The following is an 18,709-nucleotide window of genomic DNA, read 5'->3' on the forward strand; positions in this document are numbered from 1 at the left end:
GCAGTATTGGGGTGGGAGTTACCCGATTTTCCAGGTGTTGTGTGTCTCAGTTCCCCTAGCTAGGAAAAGGGACTCCCTTCCTCCTTGCGCTTCCCAGGTGAGGCGATGCCTCGCCCTGCTTCAGCTCTCGCTGGTCAGGCTGCAGCAGCTGACCTGCACGGATTGTCCGGCACTCCCGAGTGAGATGACCCCAGTACCTCAGTTGAAAATGCAGAAATCACCGGTCTTCTGTGTCACTCGCACTGGGAGATGGAGACTGGAGCTGTTCCTATTCGGCCATCTTGCTTCACCCCCCAGAAGTTTTTATTTTTTAAATCATCATATTTATCTGTGTTTTCCTGTATTACATTTTGTTTTGCATCATCATAAGTAAAGGAATTTTTCCACCATATTATAAACATTAATTAAATATAAATTATGTTTTTTTCATACTTTGATGGTTTTTTTTTTTTACTGTATTTAAATCTTACATTTGCCTAAACTTTACTGTAAGCAGTAGACTCAGGTTTACATTATTCCAAATGACTAGTCATTTTTTCAGCACCATTTTTTTAATAACCTACCTTTTGCCACTGACTAGAAATGCAACTTTGTCTGTACCGAGAAACAGAAAGATACAGATAGACAGATAGATTCCTGGCCTCTCAGTTCTGTTCTAACGATGTGTCTTTCCCTGTGCCATGTTCATATTCTGTTAATTTCTAGAATCATACTTCATACTACATTTAGATGTCTGGTAAAAGTACTTTCATTTCTGGAACCTACTGAGTTTTATTAAATAATTTTCCTGGATCTTTTCCCCTGTGTCACTTTTTCGGTTGATCTTTCAAATTATTTTTACCATATTTTAAAATAAAACAACCTGTTGGGATTTGATTGCTCCAACTATCCCTTTTCTCTATCCTCACTGCATCCTGAATATATGGAATCCTAACTCTGCTCTTTGCTTTCAGCCAACCCTGAACCTTCCAATTCTCAGCTGCCAAAGTGAGCTTTCTAGTACCCAGATTTAATCAGTTCTATTTGCTGCGGAATACTTGCAGTAACTTTTCATTCTCTTCAGGATGCAACCCAACATGTCAATGTAACATTCAAAACCTCCATCTACTTTTTCATATTGACTATGTACCACTTCTTACCTCACTCAACACCTTTCTCCCAGTCATTGCAAAACTTTCTGTAGATCCCATACCAAGACGTCTTCTCTCTACTGTGTGTTTTGACACATCCTTGTCCTTGTCTGGACTGCCATCCCCCACTTGACTCACACTCACCTTGTGTTGGACAGGCGTCTCCTTCTCTGGGAAGCTGACATTAAATCCCTGTTCTACTCTACGTTAGATGTGCTTTCTTCATCAGAACCCCATTATTGGGCGCTATCAGGTTACACCAGACTGTGTGAGTTTCCATTTGTTTTCATCCTCACAAATTCTGGTGAATTTTGTTTTGTTACTTGTGTGTGTGTGTGTGTGTGTGTGTGTGTGTGTGTGTGTGTGTTTTAAGAGACAGGGGTCTCACTATGTTGCCTAGGCTAGCTTCAAACACCTTGGCTCAAGGAAGCCTCCACCACATCCTCCCAAGTAGCTCGGACTACAAGCATTCACCACCATGCCCATTTGCTATATTTTTGATAATAAACATCCTAAGGATAGTGAGATAATATCTCACCGTGGCTTTGATTTGCAGTTCTCTAATTATAGTGATATTGAGCACTTTTTCATATATGTATTGGCCATTTGTATGTCTTATTTTGAGAAACGTCTATTCAAATCATTTTCCCATTTTACAATCAGATTCTTATTATTATTGCTGTTAAGCTGTTTAGGTTCCTTGTATATTCTGTATATTAGTTCCTCATTGGATGTATGGTTTGCAAATATTTTCTCCCATTCTACAGACTGTCTCTTCACTACATTGATTGTTTTCTTTGTTGTGCAGAGGAAACAATCATTTGCACAAGCAAGGAGAAAGCTTTGCCTTTTAGTTTGATGTAGTCACATTTGTCTATTTTGTTTTTTGTTGTCTGTGCTTTTGAAGTCTTTCCCACAAAATCTTTTCTAAAAGATCAATGTCCTGAAGCAATTTCTCCATGTTTATTCTAACAGTCTTTTAGTTTTGGGTCTATATTTAAGTCTTTAATTCATTTTGAGTTGATTTTTATATATAGTAAAAGATAGAAGTCTAGTTTCATTCTTCTATATATGGATATCCGGTTTACTAAGCTTTGTTTACTGAAGAAGATGTCCTTTTTCCAACGTAAGTTCTTGGCACCTTTGTTGAAAATCAGTTGGCTATAAATACATGGATAATTTCTGAATTCCCTGTTGCGTTCCATGGCTCTGTGCGTCTGTTTTTATACCAATGCCATGCTCTTTTGATTACTATGACTTTGTAGTACATTTTGAAGTCAAGTAGTGTGATGCCTCTAGCTTAGTTCTTTTTGCTCAACATTGCTTTGGTTATTTTTGCTCTTTCGTGGTTCTATGTGAATTTGGGTATTGTTTTTTCTATTTCTTCAAATAATTTCCTTGATATTTTGGTAGGGTTTGCATTGAAACTGTAGATGGCTTTGGATAGTATGGTCATTTCAACAATATTAATTCTTCCATTCCGTGAGCACAGAATCTTTTCATTTTTTAATTCCTCTTCAATTTCTTTCATTACTGTTTTATAGTTTTCATTGTAGAGGTCTTTCACCTTCTTAGTTAAATTCATTCCTAAGTGGGGTTTTTTTTGGTCACCATTAGAAATGTGATTTCTCTTTTGATTTCTTTCTCATCTACTTTGTTTCACCAGGGTTTAGAAATACTATTGACTTTTGTATGTTGATGTGTATCCTGCAAATTTACTCAATCTGTTTATCAGTTCCAAGAGTTTTTTTGGTGGTGTCTTTAGGTCTCTTAACAAATGGTTTCCTCTACCTTGAATATTTTTAATCTTTTTAAATAATTCCTATTTGCCTTTTAAGATTAGCTAAATTGTTACCTCCTTATTAATTTCCTGTAACTAGTGTCATAGGGATCCCCCCCACCTCCTGGGACCTAACCTGCTGCAACATGGCACCATTTTGAGAGCAGAGCCACTACCAGAATGCATCATGACCTGGGACTCAGTAGTCTCTGCATCTGCATTTCCTTGGGGCTTTTTCATCTTATAGTTCTAGAGGTTAGAAGCCAAATAGGGATCCCACTGGGCTAAAATCAACATGTTAGTAGGGCTGAATTCCTTCTGGAAACTCTAGAAGTCATTTTCTAGCCTTTTTAAGCTTCCCCATGCCACCTTCCTCAGGGTTCCCCTTTTTTCACCTTGAAAGCCATCAGTGTAGTATCTTCCCTCCTTTCTTACCTCTATTCATATTCTTCATCTTCTTTCTCTGACCTTAACTCTACTGCCTCCCTCTCATAAGGATCCTAATGATTGCATAGGGTTTACCAGTATAATTTGCATAAATCTCCTCAACTCAAGATAGTTAACTTAATCACATCTGTAGAGTCCCTTTTACCATAAAAGGTAAAATATTTACTATCCAAAGATTAGGATGTTGAGATCTTTGGGGGACCATTATTTAGCCTACTATACCTTCTCTTCAAATATTACCTGATCTCTTGAGTTAGCATTTGTTCCTCATTCTCTGGATTTCAGAATAGTAATTATATATTTCTAATATGAGAATTTTTAGAATGACTTTGAAATTGGGGTAATGTTTCTACCTTTACTGTTATTTTCTTGGTGATGAAATTGTGCATTTCATCTATGCAGTCAAGCAGGCCTGAATCTGGACCCAGATCTCCACAGATAGTAGAGCGAAATACCTGGTCCAGATCTCAGCTTTACCACCTATTAGTGAGAAGCAGCACCAATTTTTCCGTTTCTTCAACTGTAACATGTATGTAGTGATAGTATTTACTACAAAGATTTATTGTGAGTATTAATGAATATATGGAAATGACTTAGGACAGTGATAAGCACATATTATTCACTCAAAACTGTTATTATTACTTTCCATTTGTGAGATTATTGTAGGATTAAAGAGACAGTAAATAAAGTTACAGCACAATGTCTGGAACACAGAAAACTATCCCTACATTCTAGGTTTTTATTTGTCATCATAATCTATATTAAACACAACAGGTTAAAGTCAAATAGAATGAAGAAAATACTGTCTTTCAAAGGTAGGACTTTAGTGAAATGCACTCAACTTTACGCTAATAATCTGATGTTTCAGGCTTTCTTATTCTCAGACTTAGTGTGGTTATAGGGTTAAAGATATGAAAGGTCAATAGTGTTGCAAGGGATATATTTTATTAGTTTCATTAATGAAATTTTAATAGCAATAAATTCAGGCTTTTTAATGTCACAAAGTATTTTCAAATATCTTATATCATGGGGCCTTGATGTTAGCTTCAGAAAGTATCTAACAACCTAATGGCTATTTGATTAGACTCCTCAGACTGTTAATATCCTTGTCACAGAATAGTTCTTTAGTCCTTATGTCATAGGATCTTCAAGTATTATTCATTTGTTTCCAAAGCAAATTGAGCTATTTCACTCAAATGATTACAGTAAATAGAATAGAAACTTGTGGAATCATCTTCCTCTCTCGTAAATGAACTCACAGCGAAATAGCACAGCGTCTCAGCTGTTCCAGGTTCCTCAAATAAGTTTTACTTTTGCAAAACGAACCTCTAACTTCCTATATTCTCTGTTCTGCATTATAAGCAACATGACCAGCAGCCACGTTTGTTGTAATTTTTTAAATATGTGGAAAAAAAGCAAGATATCAACCATGTATTACCTTAACCAAGATGCCAAATTATCTAACTTGTTTCTCCAGGCAAGCAGCCCAACAACAGGAACAGCTCCCAGGAGCCAGTCAAGGTTGTCTGTCTGTCCATCCACTCAGGACATCTGCAGGTAAGTGCTGAACAAATTATCTTAATCAATATTCTTTGGATCAGTATTTGTATTCCTGTTTTTTGTTCTGCGAATGTGTGTCTCTTGCTTCTGCTTTACATGGTCCATAGAAAATTTATACTGGCTATTTATTTTTTTCCATTTAGTTCATTTTCTTCAATTGTTCTTTATTTATCTACTTCTGGTCCATGCTGTCATTTTCATCATTCTCTCTCTCTGTTTTTCCATGGTTTTCCTCTCCATTCCCATTTCCCATCCTTTGCCTGCTGCTCTGTCTAGATCTGCCATCTTGCATGACATGTCAGAAGAGTCATTTGAGTATTGCACCCCTGTCATGGTGCTGAGCCCTGCTAGGAAGGAGTCTGGTAAGAAATCAGTAAAACAAAGACCTAGGAGGAGGAGAAAAGCCTCTGAGAGATATGAGCATGCTGCAGAAGAACAAACAAGAGGAAGAAAAAATGACTTTCACCTTCAAATCTCAAGCCCCAGATGGAGGGAGCTTTACACAGATTCTTCAGATTCATCTTCCACAGATGAGAGTCGTTGGATTCAGGCAAAAAGAAGAGCCCAGGTTAAATTCAGACTGTCAAGAAGAAGGAGGAGAAATAATAATAAACCATGTGAAAACTTAGCTGGGTCTTACACTCCTAATGGAATTGAGCTTGTTGATCTGGGATCCAAAGGTAAAGAGCAACAAGAGCTGATCGAATGTGAGAACTGCTCTTTAAGTCTCCGCAGAGGAAAAGGTACAGAGTGCCAAGAATGCAGCACTTCTCTGACTCAAGGATCCTCTGAAATTAAGAGATCCTCAAGGAATCATGAGAAGAGCAAAGGTAGATATCATCATGGAGATCCTCAGCTCTTGCAAAGTCTTAGGAAAAATGAAATAATAAAGAAGACATTTTCAGAAACAGATTCCAGCACTGAAATGCTGGGAGTTCCAGAAGGCAGCAAGGACATGAATGATGCAGGGCTCCAGGTGAATAACTCTGTTCAGAAGCCTCCTGCCACCTGTGACGATGGGTCTGATAATTTAGAAGTATGCAGGTCAGTCACTGTAGAGAAAGACTTGATGTCATCCAAATATGGTTCTTTTTGCATTGAGTTAGGTTCATGTTTGACACCTACCCTCAAAACTTTAACATTTATTTACACTGTTCTTTTTCTGATTGGATATAAAAGGAGAAAAGGTGGGTATGAAAGGAATAATGCAGATACAAACATGCGTTTGAAAGCTGTTACCAAGTGCAATTAGATATCCCCTTCCTTTTAACTGAATAATGATTTATCCTGGTAAGGGGGCCGACTCATGTGAGTCTTGCACTCATTCTAGTTAGGATAGTAATAGTGGGGGAATTAAGAGTGAGACTGTGTGAAATGTTAGACTTTTCAATGCAAATTTGGTGAACTGCTGGCATCCTGACAGAAAGATATTCAAGGTCTGAGTTCTTTAAGGTCAGATTTTTGTATCAGAAAATAATCTTCTCTGCAGTTGGCTTTAATTTGTTCTCCAATTGTCTGACTCAGCAGGGTAATTGAAGACTCAAAGGACACAGAAACAGGTCAGGGACATATCAGTGGGGTTGCAAGACCCTGTAGGGAAGGGGACCACATTAACTTTACTGATAAACATATACTGAAAGGTTTCAGCATGTGAATATTTTTTAGCTATGAGACAGTTTTCTTGCTCTTTTTAACCCAACAGCATACATTTTCAAAATAACCTTACATAAAAAGAATTATAGGAATATGCATGCTAGTGTGCATAAATGAAACAATTTCAAACAAAACAATATATTTTTACATTTTCATATTATACTTAATCATTTAAGCTGTCTAGATTCTGTAAGGGAGCAAATGAAGATTTTTCACTGTGCAATACTTGGTATGTTTTGCTTTTTTTATATAAAAGCAGAAGTTACTTCATAAAATATATATGCATGTTCATGTGAATTACATGACCCAGAGAAGTCTGCTCATGTCCATTCAGGGAAGGAATGAGAAGAATTAAACTCTACATGTGAATAATATAACAATGGTTTGTTTCTCTGAAAGTTTTATCGGATAGTCATTCATAAAATCCTCATCCTTTATGTATTCGAGCATCTATTATGCATTGGGCTTTATTCTAGAGGTTGAAGATATTTTAGTGAATAAGATTTGTTTAGTCTCTAACATTTTACAGCTTATAGTTTAATGTAGAACAGGGACCCTAAACAAATTAATTTACAGTTGATATATAATTATAATCATGATAAGAACCATGAAAGCACATAGCAAGGAAACTTAACCTATTGTGGGAGATGAGACAAAAACTCCCCGTTTTTGTAAGTGACAAGCAGGCTAAGACTCAAAGGATGATGGGAACTGATCAGGAAAGAAGCAGGGAAGACCATCCAAACAGAGGCTGCCACTAGCAGGAAGCAAGAGGTGGGAAGGAGCTTGGCAATTCAGGGAACATAAAGCTTGCTGTTGCAGCTAGGTTGTGGTGAATGGGGGATGGGTGGTAGAGAGACGGATGGAGAAGTGGAGAGGGCTCAACTGTACAGGGCCATGTGAAATGTGCTAAAGGACTTAAAGGAAATTACAAAGAAACTGTCACCATGTAATTTATCTATAAATGTAAATTTCTTATAATCTTTTGATTATGATTTATATGTATCTTTGCTGAAAAGTTAGGGGATGGACTAAACCATTCTTTCTAGTCTGAATGGAGAATTTCCCACTTGCAACCATCTGTTGTCATTCCCTAAATCTAGCTTCCAACATAATCTAATGAAAGACAGTCAAAGAAGCTAGTTGTAGGATTAATGGTAATTGGAGAGAAAAATAATGCTTGCAATTAAAGTCATAATGACTGGTTCTCCTAACTTAAAAGCACTACTCTGAAGAAACATTTTCAGACAGGATATTTAACTTAGACTTCTATTAATGAAAGTGAGATAGATGAGTCTATAGGTATTATTGCCTGCTAGAGATTACCATCAAAATATATCAACTAAGCGAATGCTACAGGCAGCATATTATAGTAGATGCTAAGGATACAAAGTAGCAGAAGACCTGATTCTTCCCTTAAGTGGCTTATTATCTAAGTGGCAGAGATTGAACACATACTCAAAAGAGGAAAAAAAAAGTGTATAAGATAGTATAGGATGAATGTAAGAAGAGGAATACTGCAGGATTTGAAGAAAGAAGATTTGCTGAGATCTGGGATGATCTAGAAAACCCCTAAAGAGGGACTGGGGCTAAGAAAAATAGAATTTACATTAGAACTCAAGGCGGGGAAAATACCAGTAGCACGACAGGGATGGAATACTGACACCTGAATTTATGAATTCTACATGAACTTATATGACTAGGTTGGAAAGTTTGCATACATTGATAAAAATAATTCTTTAAAATAAGACATTTTGAAGAAAACTTACATATTCAGAGTTGTTTATTCATACATATATATGTGTGTGTATATATATATGTGTGTATATATGTATGTATGTATGTGTGTATATGTATGTATGTATGTGTGTATATATATACAGAAAGACCTTTTCTAAATAAAATAGGCTTAATGAAGTCACACATACAGTGTAGTCACCAGTGTCTCTGATAAAGGAACCTAGATTTAGGAGATGGAAGTATCCTGCCTGTTGAGTAGAGTACTAGGACAATAATGGATAAGGAAAGGGAAGAACAAATGGCAATTTAGCATTCCACCAAGTGAATAGGTACAATCTCAGAGTTTAGATTTGATGAGAGCCTAAGATAGAGGAGTCAAGGATGACTCCAAATCTTGGAACTTGGGACGACAGTAAATGTTGATGTTAATGAAAAGAGGCAGAAGACAGAGGCAAGTTGATTTAGGAAAGACATAGTGAGTTCAATTACAGGCAAGCTATTTGTGGTTACAATGACATTCCGGGGTCAGCTGTCCAGCAGACAATATGAGACATGCTCTTGAACTGCAGAAGAGCAGTCAGAGTTGGGCATGTATAATTTTTCAATAATTAGTGAACTCTACACAGCCTGACACTAAACAATGGCATGTGTGCATTTTTTAACACAATGTGTTAGCACAGGATACTAAAGATATTAAACGTTGAAAATCTATTCAAGGTCAGGAAGGACATACAGATTTGGGAATCATTCTCAAGGAGGTAGCAGTGATGCCTGGAAAGTGAATTTAATCACTATAAAAGATCTTGTGTAGGAGAAAAGATACATATGATCTCTAGAAATGGATACAGCCTGAGCACCAGGGTCTTCTATGTAGGCAAAACAGTAACCCCGGAGAGAAGCAGCAGTTGCCTGTGAACTCGCACTCTCAGACATGCAGTCTCATGTCTGACTAGCAGGAGCAGTCTCAGCCACAACCACAAAAAGAAAGAAGTTCGTAAGCCTTCCTTTTCTGTTCCTGGCATCTGGTCCTCACATGCACACTCTATTCTGTTTCCCTCCTTCATCACAGCCTTTTTCAGAGAAAGTATCTCTATCAGCTCATTATATCTTAGAGGGAATTTAACTCATCATGCTATTATGCCCACAGTTATTTCCATAGTACAGTGGAAAAGTATTTGCTTTTTTAAAAAAGGAATTGCATTTAATTAAAAAGGTAAACAAGCATGAATCAGATCATGTTAGCCCATGATTGAAACTTTTTTACGGCCTGTAAATTGCCCTCAGTGGAAGGTGCAAAATCTTTAATATTTACAAGTCCCTGTTGATCACTCTATCAGATCTGCCTCTCTAGCTCCACCACCCATCATTAACCATGACTTTTTCATGCTGGTCTGTTTCCAATTCCCTGAAAGCATTCAGGCCTACCCCTTTCAGGACCTAGAGCGGCCTTACCTTACCTCCTCGGCTCTTCTCCAGACAAATTCCCATTGTTTCTCAGTTTAAATGCCATTTCTTTACGAACAGCTCTCTTACCTCCTAACCAACACACAGTCCCCTGGCAGTCACTTCCACAGCATAACTTTTCATTGCTAAAATATAGGCATTATGATTATTAACTGTGTCAAATTTGTTCACTGCAAAATCCAAAGTACCTGGAACAATGCCTGGCAGTTAGCACATTCTCAACACAGTTTTTGAATGAATAGCTTTAGGGAAAATGTATTTTCTAAGGGAATAATTCTTAGGATGCAAAATCATAACACTGTATGTTGGATTGCCTCACCTGCTATAGAGCCAACATGGAAAGAATACTCTGCACCAGCAGTTCTAAAACTTTAGTGAACATCAGTGTCAACTGCAGGGCTTGTTAAAATGCAGATTCCTGGACCCACCCTGAGAGTTTCTGATGCCCTTACTCTGGGGTAAGGCTCATGAACTTGTATTTTTAAAATGTTCCCAGGTGATTCTAAAGCTTCTGATGCAGGAACCACACTTTGAGAAACACTAATCTATGCTACAAAGCATTCCCATGCTTTAGATAGGAAGAAAAAGGAGAGAAGAAAATCTAAAGAATGTATTTGAAAAGCCAAATATCTGTAGTTTTTTTTATCATATTCCCTTGAATGATGACATAAAGCATGACTAGGTTCCATTCCTGTACTTCACATTGTTGGACCAATATAGCATGGGTTATGTCACCAAAACCATAGTCTGGCAAAGTCCCACCTCTGCCAGGAACTCAAATGTCATGGTTTGGTTATTGCTTCCATTCAAATCCACTTCCTCATTTCAACTACTGCCATTTCTATCAGTGAGTCCACAAATTTCCTGGATTTTCCATTTTTGATTTTATTCCTTCCATATTGGATATGTCCAGTCTCCAACAAAGTACTGTCATTTCATCCTCCAGATATTGGTATCTGATCTGTGCTTTCTTTCTCAATTCCAGTGTTCTATTCCAGTCCTTCTCCACACTTTCCGTCTCCACCACATCCACGTTTTAGCCCACTAGCTGTTTTGTTAAGTACTTTCCTAATGGGATAAAATCAACAGAAATCAATTCAAATGCACTTAAACAAGAAAAGGGTATGTTAACCACACGAACAGTAAAACAATGTATACAGATGGCTTCGGGAACTCCAGAAACAATGTGGTTCTCTCACTCTCTCTCCTTCTCTGTGAGGAGTCATTTCCTCCAACTGCAGGCAAATTTCCTATATTTAGAAGAGGGAAGAGATAGTCTGGCCAGAGGTAGCTTCAGGCTTACATTTTATCAGCAGTGGCCTAACAGAAAAGAGAAATGTTCTTTTCAAGCACTTACACATGAAATCCCAGGGAAGGCATATAATTAGCCTGCCCTGGGTCACATACCCATCTTTGAGTCAATCACTGTCACCAGGAGCATGGGTTATTGTGCTTGGACCAAGTCCTTGAATGGGAAAGCTGGATTTAAAATGTAGCCATCAGCAACCCCTCCAAATCTTATGAATTGGGAAAAGGAAATTTCAACAGCAAAAAGAACTGCAGTAGTACCAGAAGAAGTGAAAAAAGAATTATGAGCAAGAAAAATAAGTGAAACAAAACAGTAATGCTCAACTACACCACCACCAAACATAGTTCTTTCCCTCTTAAATGTCTCACTCCTCATCTCCAAATGCTCATATTTAGACATGCTTCAATATGCACTTCGTTTTTATCCTCCTTTATAAAGGTTTTCTAAGCTAGTCTGGTCCACAGTGATCTTTTCTTTCTTGGAAATCTCATAATTCTTCTAGTCAGTGTCATATATTCTCTACTTTTATGTGTGTTAGCTCTCTTTTCCCTATAGAAAAAGTTCCTTGAGCATAGGAGTCCTGTCTTACATCTGTTTTGTGCCCTTCACAATACTCAGAACAATTCAGGCAGTGCTCAAACAGACCTTTTGGGACAGCTTCCTAATCAGTGAATGCTGAGAGTAGACTTGCAGAAACCATGGAGACAATAATGGGAATTTGGGGTTACAGGGTAAAACAAGTAAGGAACATTGAATTCCACTAATGGTTTCTTTAAAAGAGGAAGAGTCCAAAGGTAAGTGATAACTCCTGGGAATGTTCTAGCTCCAGCTTGGGTTGGATGGTTAATTTGAAGTTATGCCTTGTACCATTATGCTATAGCTTTCATATATGTTATGCATATTCTCTTTTTTTAATTACACTTTAAGTTCTGGGATACATGTGCAGAACGTGCAGGTTTGTTACATAGGTGTACACATGCCATGGTCGTTTGCTGCACCCATCAACCTGTCATCTACATTAGGTATTTCTTCTAATGCCATCCCTCCCCTCGCCCCCCACCCTGCCACAGGCCCTGGTGTGTGATGTTCCCCTCTCTATCCTTGTGTTCTAATTGTTCAGCTCCCACTTATGAGTGAGAACATGTGGTGTTTAGTTTTCTGTTCCTGTGTTAGTTTGCTGAGAATGATGGTTTCCAGCTTCATCCATGTCCCTGCTAGGGACATGAACTCATCCTTTTTTATGGCTTCATAATATTCCGTGGTGCATATGTGCCATGTTTTCTTTTCCCAGTCTCTCATTGATGGGCATTTGGATTGGTTCCAACTCTTTGCTATTGTGAACAGTACTACAATGAACATACATGTGCATGTGTCTTGATAGTAGAATGATTTATAATCCTTTGGGTATATACCCAGTAATGGGATTACTGGGTCAAATGATATTTCTGGTTCTAAATCCTTGAGGAATCTCCACACTGTCTTCCACAGTGTTTGAACTAATTTACACTCCCACCAACAGTGTAAAAGCATTCCTATTTCTCCACATCCTCTCCAGCATCTGTTGTTTCCTGACTTTTTAATGATTGCCATTCTAACTGGTGTGAGATGGTATCTCATTGTGATTTTGATTTGCATTTCTTTAATGAACAGTGATTATGAGCTTTTATTCATGTTTGTTGGCTGCATAAATCTCTTATTTTGAGAAGTGTCTATTTATATCTTTCGCCTACTTTCTGATACGATTGTTTGTTTGTTCTTGTAAATTTGCTTAAGTTCTTTGTAGATTCTGGATATCAGCTCATTTTTTAATTAAGAAATTGTGCCTAAAGCAAACCCTTCTAGCTCTGTCATCGTATCTGTGTTTTCATTTATTTATCCAATTATATAGCAAATAACTATTTGTTTTTTAATTCATTCTGTGTCAAGACAATGTCTTAGAAGCTGGAAATAGACAGTAATGGTGTCATCCTTTATGAATTTATATTTCAGTTGCTAAGACAAGTAATTAAACAGGTAAAAGTTAAAAAAAAATCTGTGGATGAAACTAAAGGAACAACTTTCATCTACTAGGGCATTTCCCTGAGGAAGTAATAACTACGGAGAAATCCAAATGAGAAGTAAGAGTAAGCCAAGCAAAGAGGAAGGGGTAACCTATTCCAGGAAAATGATATGGCATGTCTGAACACCCAGAGATGAGTGAGATATGGTATACAAGGATTTCAATGTAGCCTAGTAGAGAGCCAGGGAGTGGAGGTGGGGGAATCAAATCATGGAGTTCCTTATCAACCATAGTTAGGAATTTGGACTTTGTTCTAACAACAAAAATAAAGTTTCTGCAGGCCTTTAAAGCAAAAGGATGACACTCTCAGACTTGTGTTTTGGAAAATCACTTAGGCTGCTGTTGGAAAATAGATTGCTGGATGCAAGACCAAAGACAAAAGAAATCAATTAGAAAGCCATGGCTGTGTCCCAAGGAAGAGAGGACAGTGGCTGTGAGAATAAAAAGAGATGGATGAATTTTTTTAAAATTTTAAAACTAAATCATGCAAGATTTGGTCACAAATTACATACATATAATCGACTCTCAGGTTTCTGATTTAGAACACTGGGTGGGTAACCACACCATTTACTATCGAGAGCGAACATTGTTTGAGAGAGAGATTTAAAAGGGAAGGATGAATTCAGTTTGGGACGTGGTAGTTTGAGGTGCAAGACAAATATCCAAAGAGAGATATTCAGGAGGGAGATATAGGCAAGGTCTAGAGTTCGGAGGTGAGATCTTGATTTAGATTAAGATGAGGAAGTCTTGAGTAGCTAGGTGGTGACTGTCAAGATCACCCATGGGAATTCTGTAAACTGAGATGTGGTCTTGAAGAACTCTGTGACTAGCAACATTTAATATTCCCCGGGAAGGGGAAATAAGCCAATGGAGGGAAGGAACAGAACAGCCAAAAAGGCAGACAGAAACTGAGGAGTCTGTAAAGAAAAGAGAGAGTATGAAAAGTGGAGGGAGAGGTAAATTCAGAGGCCATTTTTGTTTTTGTTTTTAATTTAGGGGACCCTTGAGTCAAACAGAGAGCCGTTGAAGATCTGGAAAATTGAGAGGCTTGGTTCTTTATTAAATTCCCACAGAGAAGGTAGGAAGGTATAGGACCTAAAGTGGAAAGATTGGCCATGGAAGGGAAAATAGGTATGACTTTTTTTGCAATAGAAGTAAAAGAGAAAAATTAAAAATGTGGATATATGCAGGTCTATAGATTTTAAACGTTTCCATTTGATGGCCTTCTAAGGTCATCTGTTCAGAGTAAGGGAGTTGGTTGCAAGATCAAACATCCAGTGAAGTTTCAAATAAACTACAAAGAATTTTTCATTGGGACGTACTCATGCTAAAGAAGTATTCATTGTTTACCTGAAATTCAAATTTAACTAGGCTGGACATCCTGTATTTTTTTGCTAAGTCCAGCAATGCTAAACATAGTAAGATAGATAAACATGGGTGAAAGCCCTATCGAGGTTGGTAACTAAGGGTTTATGGAAGCACAAACTGCAAGAAGTGTAATTTACCTCTGCAATACATCATTCAAATGCAGATACAACCAAGCAAGGCAGCTGAACATGAATCTAGGGGAGTGGTATCATAAAACATTTAGATTTCCTGTTTCCCCAGTTTCATGTGTGTATCTTCAGATGAACCTGAAATTTAATAACTAAGAAAAATGTGCATTATAAATAAAGTTTTTGAGTAAAATTATATTTTAATGAGTAGCTTTGCTCTCAACATTTATTTAGAGAAAAAAAATTACACTTCCCTTCACCTTAATCTTTCAGACAATTTAGTCATTGGGAAGACTGAGTTTATAGAGTCACACATTGTCTAGGTCACTTTCCCATTGGCTCTTGGCAAACCCTCGGAACAGTAGTACACGTTATCATCTATCACATCTTTGAACATAATGTTTCCTGGGGCAGCCTTTTTCTTTTCAGAGCCCCTAAATGTGAGAAAGTTCTTTGTCACATTTAATATTTAATATCCAATATTTAATCAGTCAGACTCATATTTTCTACCTGTTGGTCCTAGATTTATATTCACTCAGTAATACATTTTTTTCAGCTTTTGATACTTATTCTGTTACTTCTCCCTATTATTTTTTCTGTACAAAAATTGACTGACATTCTATTGTCAAAGTCTGTTCTACAGGTGAAAGATAAGCTGTTCATTCTTCAGTATTCAGGTGAGAAAGGTTACACTAAGCAACTTAATGAAGCATTCATTTCTAAGAGGTAACAGACTCTTAAGAAAGTTCAGATTTATTCTCTTATGTTTTTGCCTTTGTTTTGCTAAGTCTTGTCAGAACAAAGACCAACCATTCTCCTGTTGACTTTAATAAAATCTGAGTTGGTAGGAAATAGAGGTGTGAACTTTATTGGTAACCTGCCAAAGCTGAGTTACTTGGGACTACTCAACGTAGAGTCAGGAGGTCTTGCTTCCAACTTTTCTTTCTACTTGGAGTGGTCAGACTTGAAAAAGGTAAAATGCTCTCTCTTTATTTATAGGATCATAAAATGAGAAAAATGGTATGTGCTTTGCAAATGAATACATTACTAGCATAATTCAATGTTTTCAAACCAATTTATTTCCTTACTTTTTATCACTGCAGTTGTCAGTAGATATTCAGATATACCCTATGCTACTGTGCTTTACAGAGTAAGCATTTCTCCAACAAAGAGAAGAAAAATTTTTTATGACACCACATTTTATGTTATAAATGTTTAGTATTATTTTATACAGCATTTTAGCTCAGTAATTTGTACTTTGAATGGATAAGAAATGAATTAAGACACTGACACACACACAACTTATGAAAAATAACTTGAAAAAATTGTAGAAATGGCATTTTGTCTTTTCTTTATATATTTTAAAGATATGCCTTGTTCTTAGCAGGTTTTTTTTTTTTTTTTTTTTTTTTTTTTTTTTTTTTTTTTTTTTTTTTCTGGTTGTTTTCAGTTTGGGAGATAATCTTTCCAGGGATGAAATGACAGTATCATCAATAATACTGATTATCTTGACTGGCAAATTATCTTACATGACCAAAACCAAATGGATTGATTAATTAGTTTCTAATTTAGCTAAACATGTCACTCCAATTTTTAGAAATAGCATGTATTCTGAAGGCCAATTATTTAACAAGTGGTGCCTTTAGATAGAAACTAAGAAAAATAGACATTTCCTTGCTGAAAAAACCATATTAAAGTAGATTTGAATATCAACCAGGAATTTTCTAATCTCAGAAAAATTTCTAGCAAAAATAGATAGAAGTATGATGCTCATTCAGATATGGGTCAGTCTTTACATGTTATGAGGCTACATTGTGCTACATTTATCTTTTCCTTGATAATTTCTAGTTTGTTGAATATCCAATCATATAGAAGTGCAAAATATTGAAGAGGAAGGATTATGAATTAGATAGAGTTTGTCTACTTCTTAATTTAAGAACAATATGTGTCCAGAATGACAGTTATATTGAACTATGTGCTTCCTTTAATGAATTTGTATCTGTTTAGCAATATGAAATTCCTCCTCTGTCTTAAAAAAAAAAAAAAAAGAAACACCTCTCTTTTCTCACACATACAATTCATTTTTAAAACTATTGTGTGTGCATTAAATTTAGATCCCCTATACATTTATACAAACAGAAAATAAACATTGTGTGTATAAACATGAATACTGGGTACAGTGCTTGTTGCTACCAAATCAGGATATATAGCTAAGAATTTATATGTAGCTTGAACATTTTCTCCATTTCTAATTACCACAGTTAGGTTATCATCTTCCCTAGAACTATTGCAGAGTAGTTGTGTATTTATTTCAGATCTTCTGCAGTTGGTATTTAAGTAGGTAAATTTAAATACCGGTATCTAATTTGGTTCAAAAATTAAAATGCCCCTGCAGAGACCTCGACGAGCTGTCTTTTGCTCTTAGCACCCTGACAGCCCTACACACAGCACAGTATCCTCCTGCCCACCTCTGTCAGATACAAGCACTCCAGGAGCATGTTAGTTCTCCTTCATTCACTTCCAGGTTTATGCAGAACTGAAGATGCCATAATTCAGAAGTGTCTGTGTTTGGCGATAAATTTTAGTGTCGACGTTAAACTGAGAACTTTCTTCTTTCCCTGAAGGTTACCCAACAAGTGCTAATCAAAACCTTTCCATGTTCTGCCTGATTTTTACCAGCTTGTTCTTATCCAGCCCCTCTGAGGCCCACTTTAACAAATTCTGATGTCTTTATTTTAGAAACTCTTTTATCTAAATTAGATCATGACTCTCTGGGGGTGTAACCAAATTAAAATGTTTTGCCACACAGTAAGAGGGTCACAATGGAGAAATATAAAAAGAGGGATAAGGAAAAAATAATCATAACCAGAATGAAATAGAAGTCATATATACTGTCAAAATGCCCCGCACATCAGAGGACTCCTTGTTCCAATCAGCATTCCACAGTCTCAAAACTCCACCAGTTAGAGCTAGAAAGGCCCAGACATCATCTCACCAAGTGGTTCTCAACCTAGGCTGCATGTTACACTCACCTGGGAATTTTTTTTTAATGCTGCCAGGATTCCCTCCAGATGGCTTGGAAACGGTGCTTCAGCATGGCTACATTTTTAGAAGCATGCCAGATAATTTTAATGAGCAACCGAAAGCTGAGAACCACTGATTTCTAGCCTAATCTGAAGTGAACAAATTGATGCCCAGAAGATATGTGTGTATGTGTGTGTGTGTGTGTGTGTGTGTGTATATATATAGCAAAAATATATATGGAACAGGAGGTCTGCTTGAGTGTGTCTCTTATAATTTAGACACACCAAAAAAGAAACCTGGGGGCTAGCAACTGGTACAAATTTATTTTGCTTCAGCTCCTGAAGCCATCTGAAATATAGGACAGTGGTTCTCAAACTTGACATACTTATTGATGGAAGTAGAAAATACAGTAGCTTTCAACAGCCTTCATCTTGGAATGACCTCAAATTTCTCATTGGTATGGAAAATTACAATTCATTTTCAAATGACACTTTGTGGGGGAAGCGCTAAATCCATGATTCTCTAAGTAGAGTCCCTGGACTAGTAGCATCAAAATCACCTCGGAAGTTTTTAAACATGCAAATCATGAGGCCCCAGTCTAGACCTATTGAATCAGAACTGCTGGGAGTGGGACCTAGCCATCTAGGTTTTAACTGACCCTCCATGTGAGTCTGATGAATGGTAAAGTTTAGAAACCACTGAAGTAGAGAATACAGATAAGAAAACAATCAATTGCAATAGAGTGTGTTCACTGTGCATGGGGATAGGTAGAGGGCTTTAAGGAAAAGGAACCTAACAAATCTGTGAAAGGACAGTAAAAACACAAAGCAAAATAAAGGAGGTAAGCATTTGTGTTTGCTGAGCTTCTGTTAAAAAATTATTTGACATACTAAATACGCACATGTGTTTGTGTGTATATGTGTATATTGTGTGTGCATGTATGTGTGTTTTGATCAAGGACAGACTGCATATATGTGTAGGCCTAGGCTAATGTGTATGTTTTTGTCTTTGTTTTTAATTTTAAAAGCTTAAAAAGTAAAATTTAAA

The 18,709-nt window shown here is 36.9% G+C and overlaps 1 protein-coding gene across 3 annotated transcripts in view; it reads left to right on the top strand.

Moving 5' to 3' along the window:
- Nucleotides 1–18,709, top strand: part of MARCHF1 (membrane associated ring-CH-type finger 1) — an 827,429-nt gene that overhangs the window by 735,323 nt on the left and 73,397 nt on the right. The window contains exons 1-2 of one of the 3 annotated variants that reach the window (XM_023228466.3): nt 4,591–4,914; nt 5,194–5,961. In XM_023228466.3, the coding sequence (XP_023084234.1) occupies nt 4,607–4,914; nt 5,194–5,961 (1,076 nt within the window). In that variant the 5' untranslated portion in view covers nt 4,591–4,606. Of the gene's footprint in view, nt 1–4,590; nt 4,915–5,193; nt 5,962–18,709 lie in introns of those variants that run through there. The other 2 variants (XM_023228476.2, XM_023228470.3) reach the window with 2 other exon arrangements.

This window comes from Piliocolobus tephrosceles, chromosome 3 (assembly GCF_002776525.5).
Source record: "Piliocolobus tephrosceles isolate RC106 chromosome 3, ASM277652v3, whole genome shotgun sequence".
Taxonomy (NCBI): domain Eukaryota; kingdom Metazoa; phylum Chordata; class Mammalia; order Primates; family Cercopithecidae; genus Piliocolobus; species Piliocolobus tephrosceles.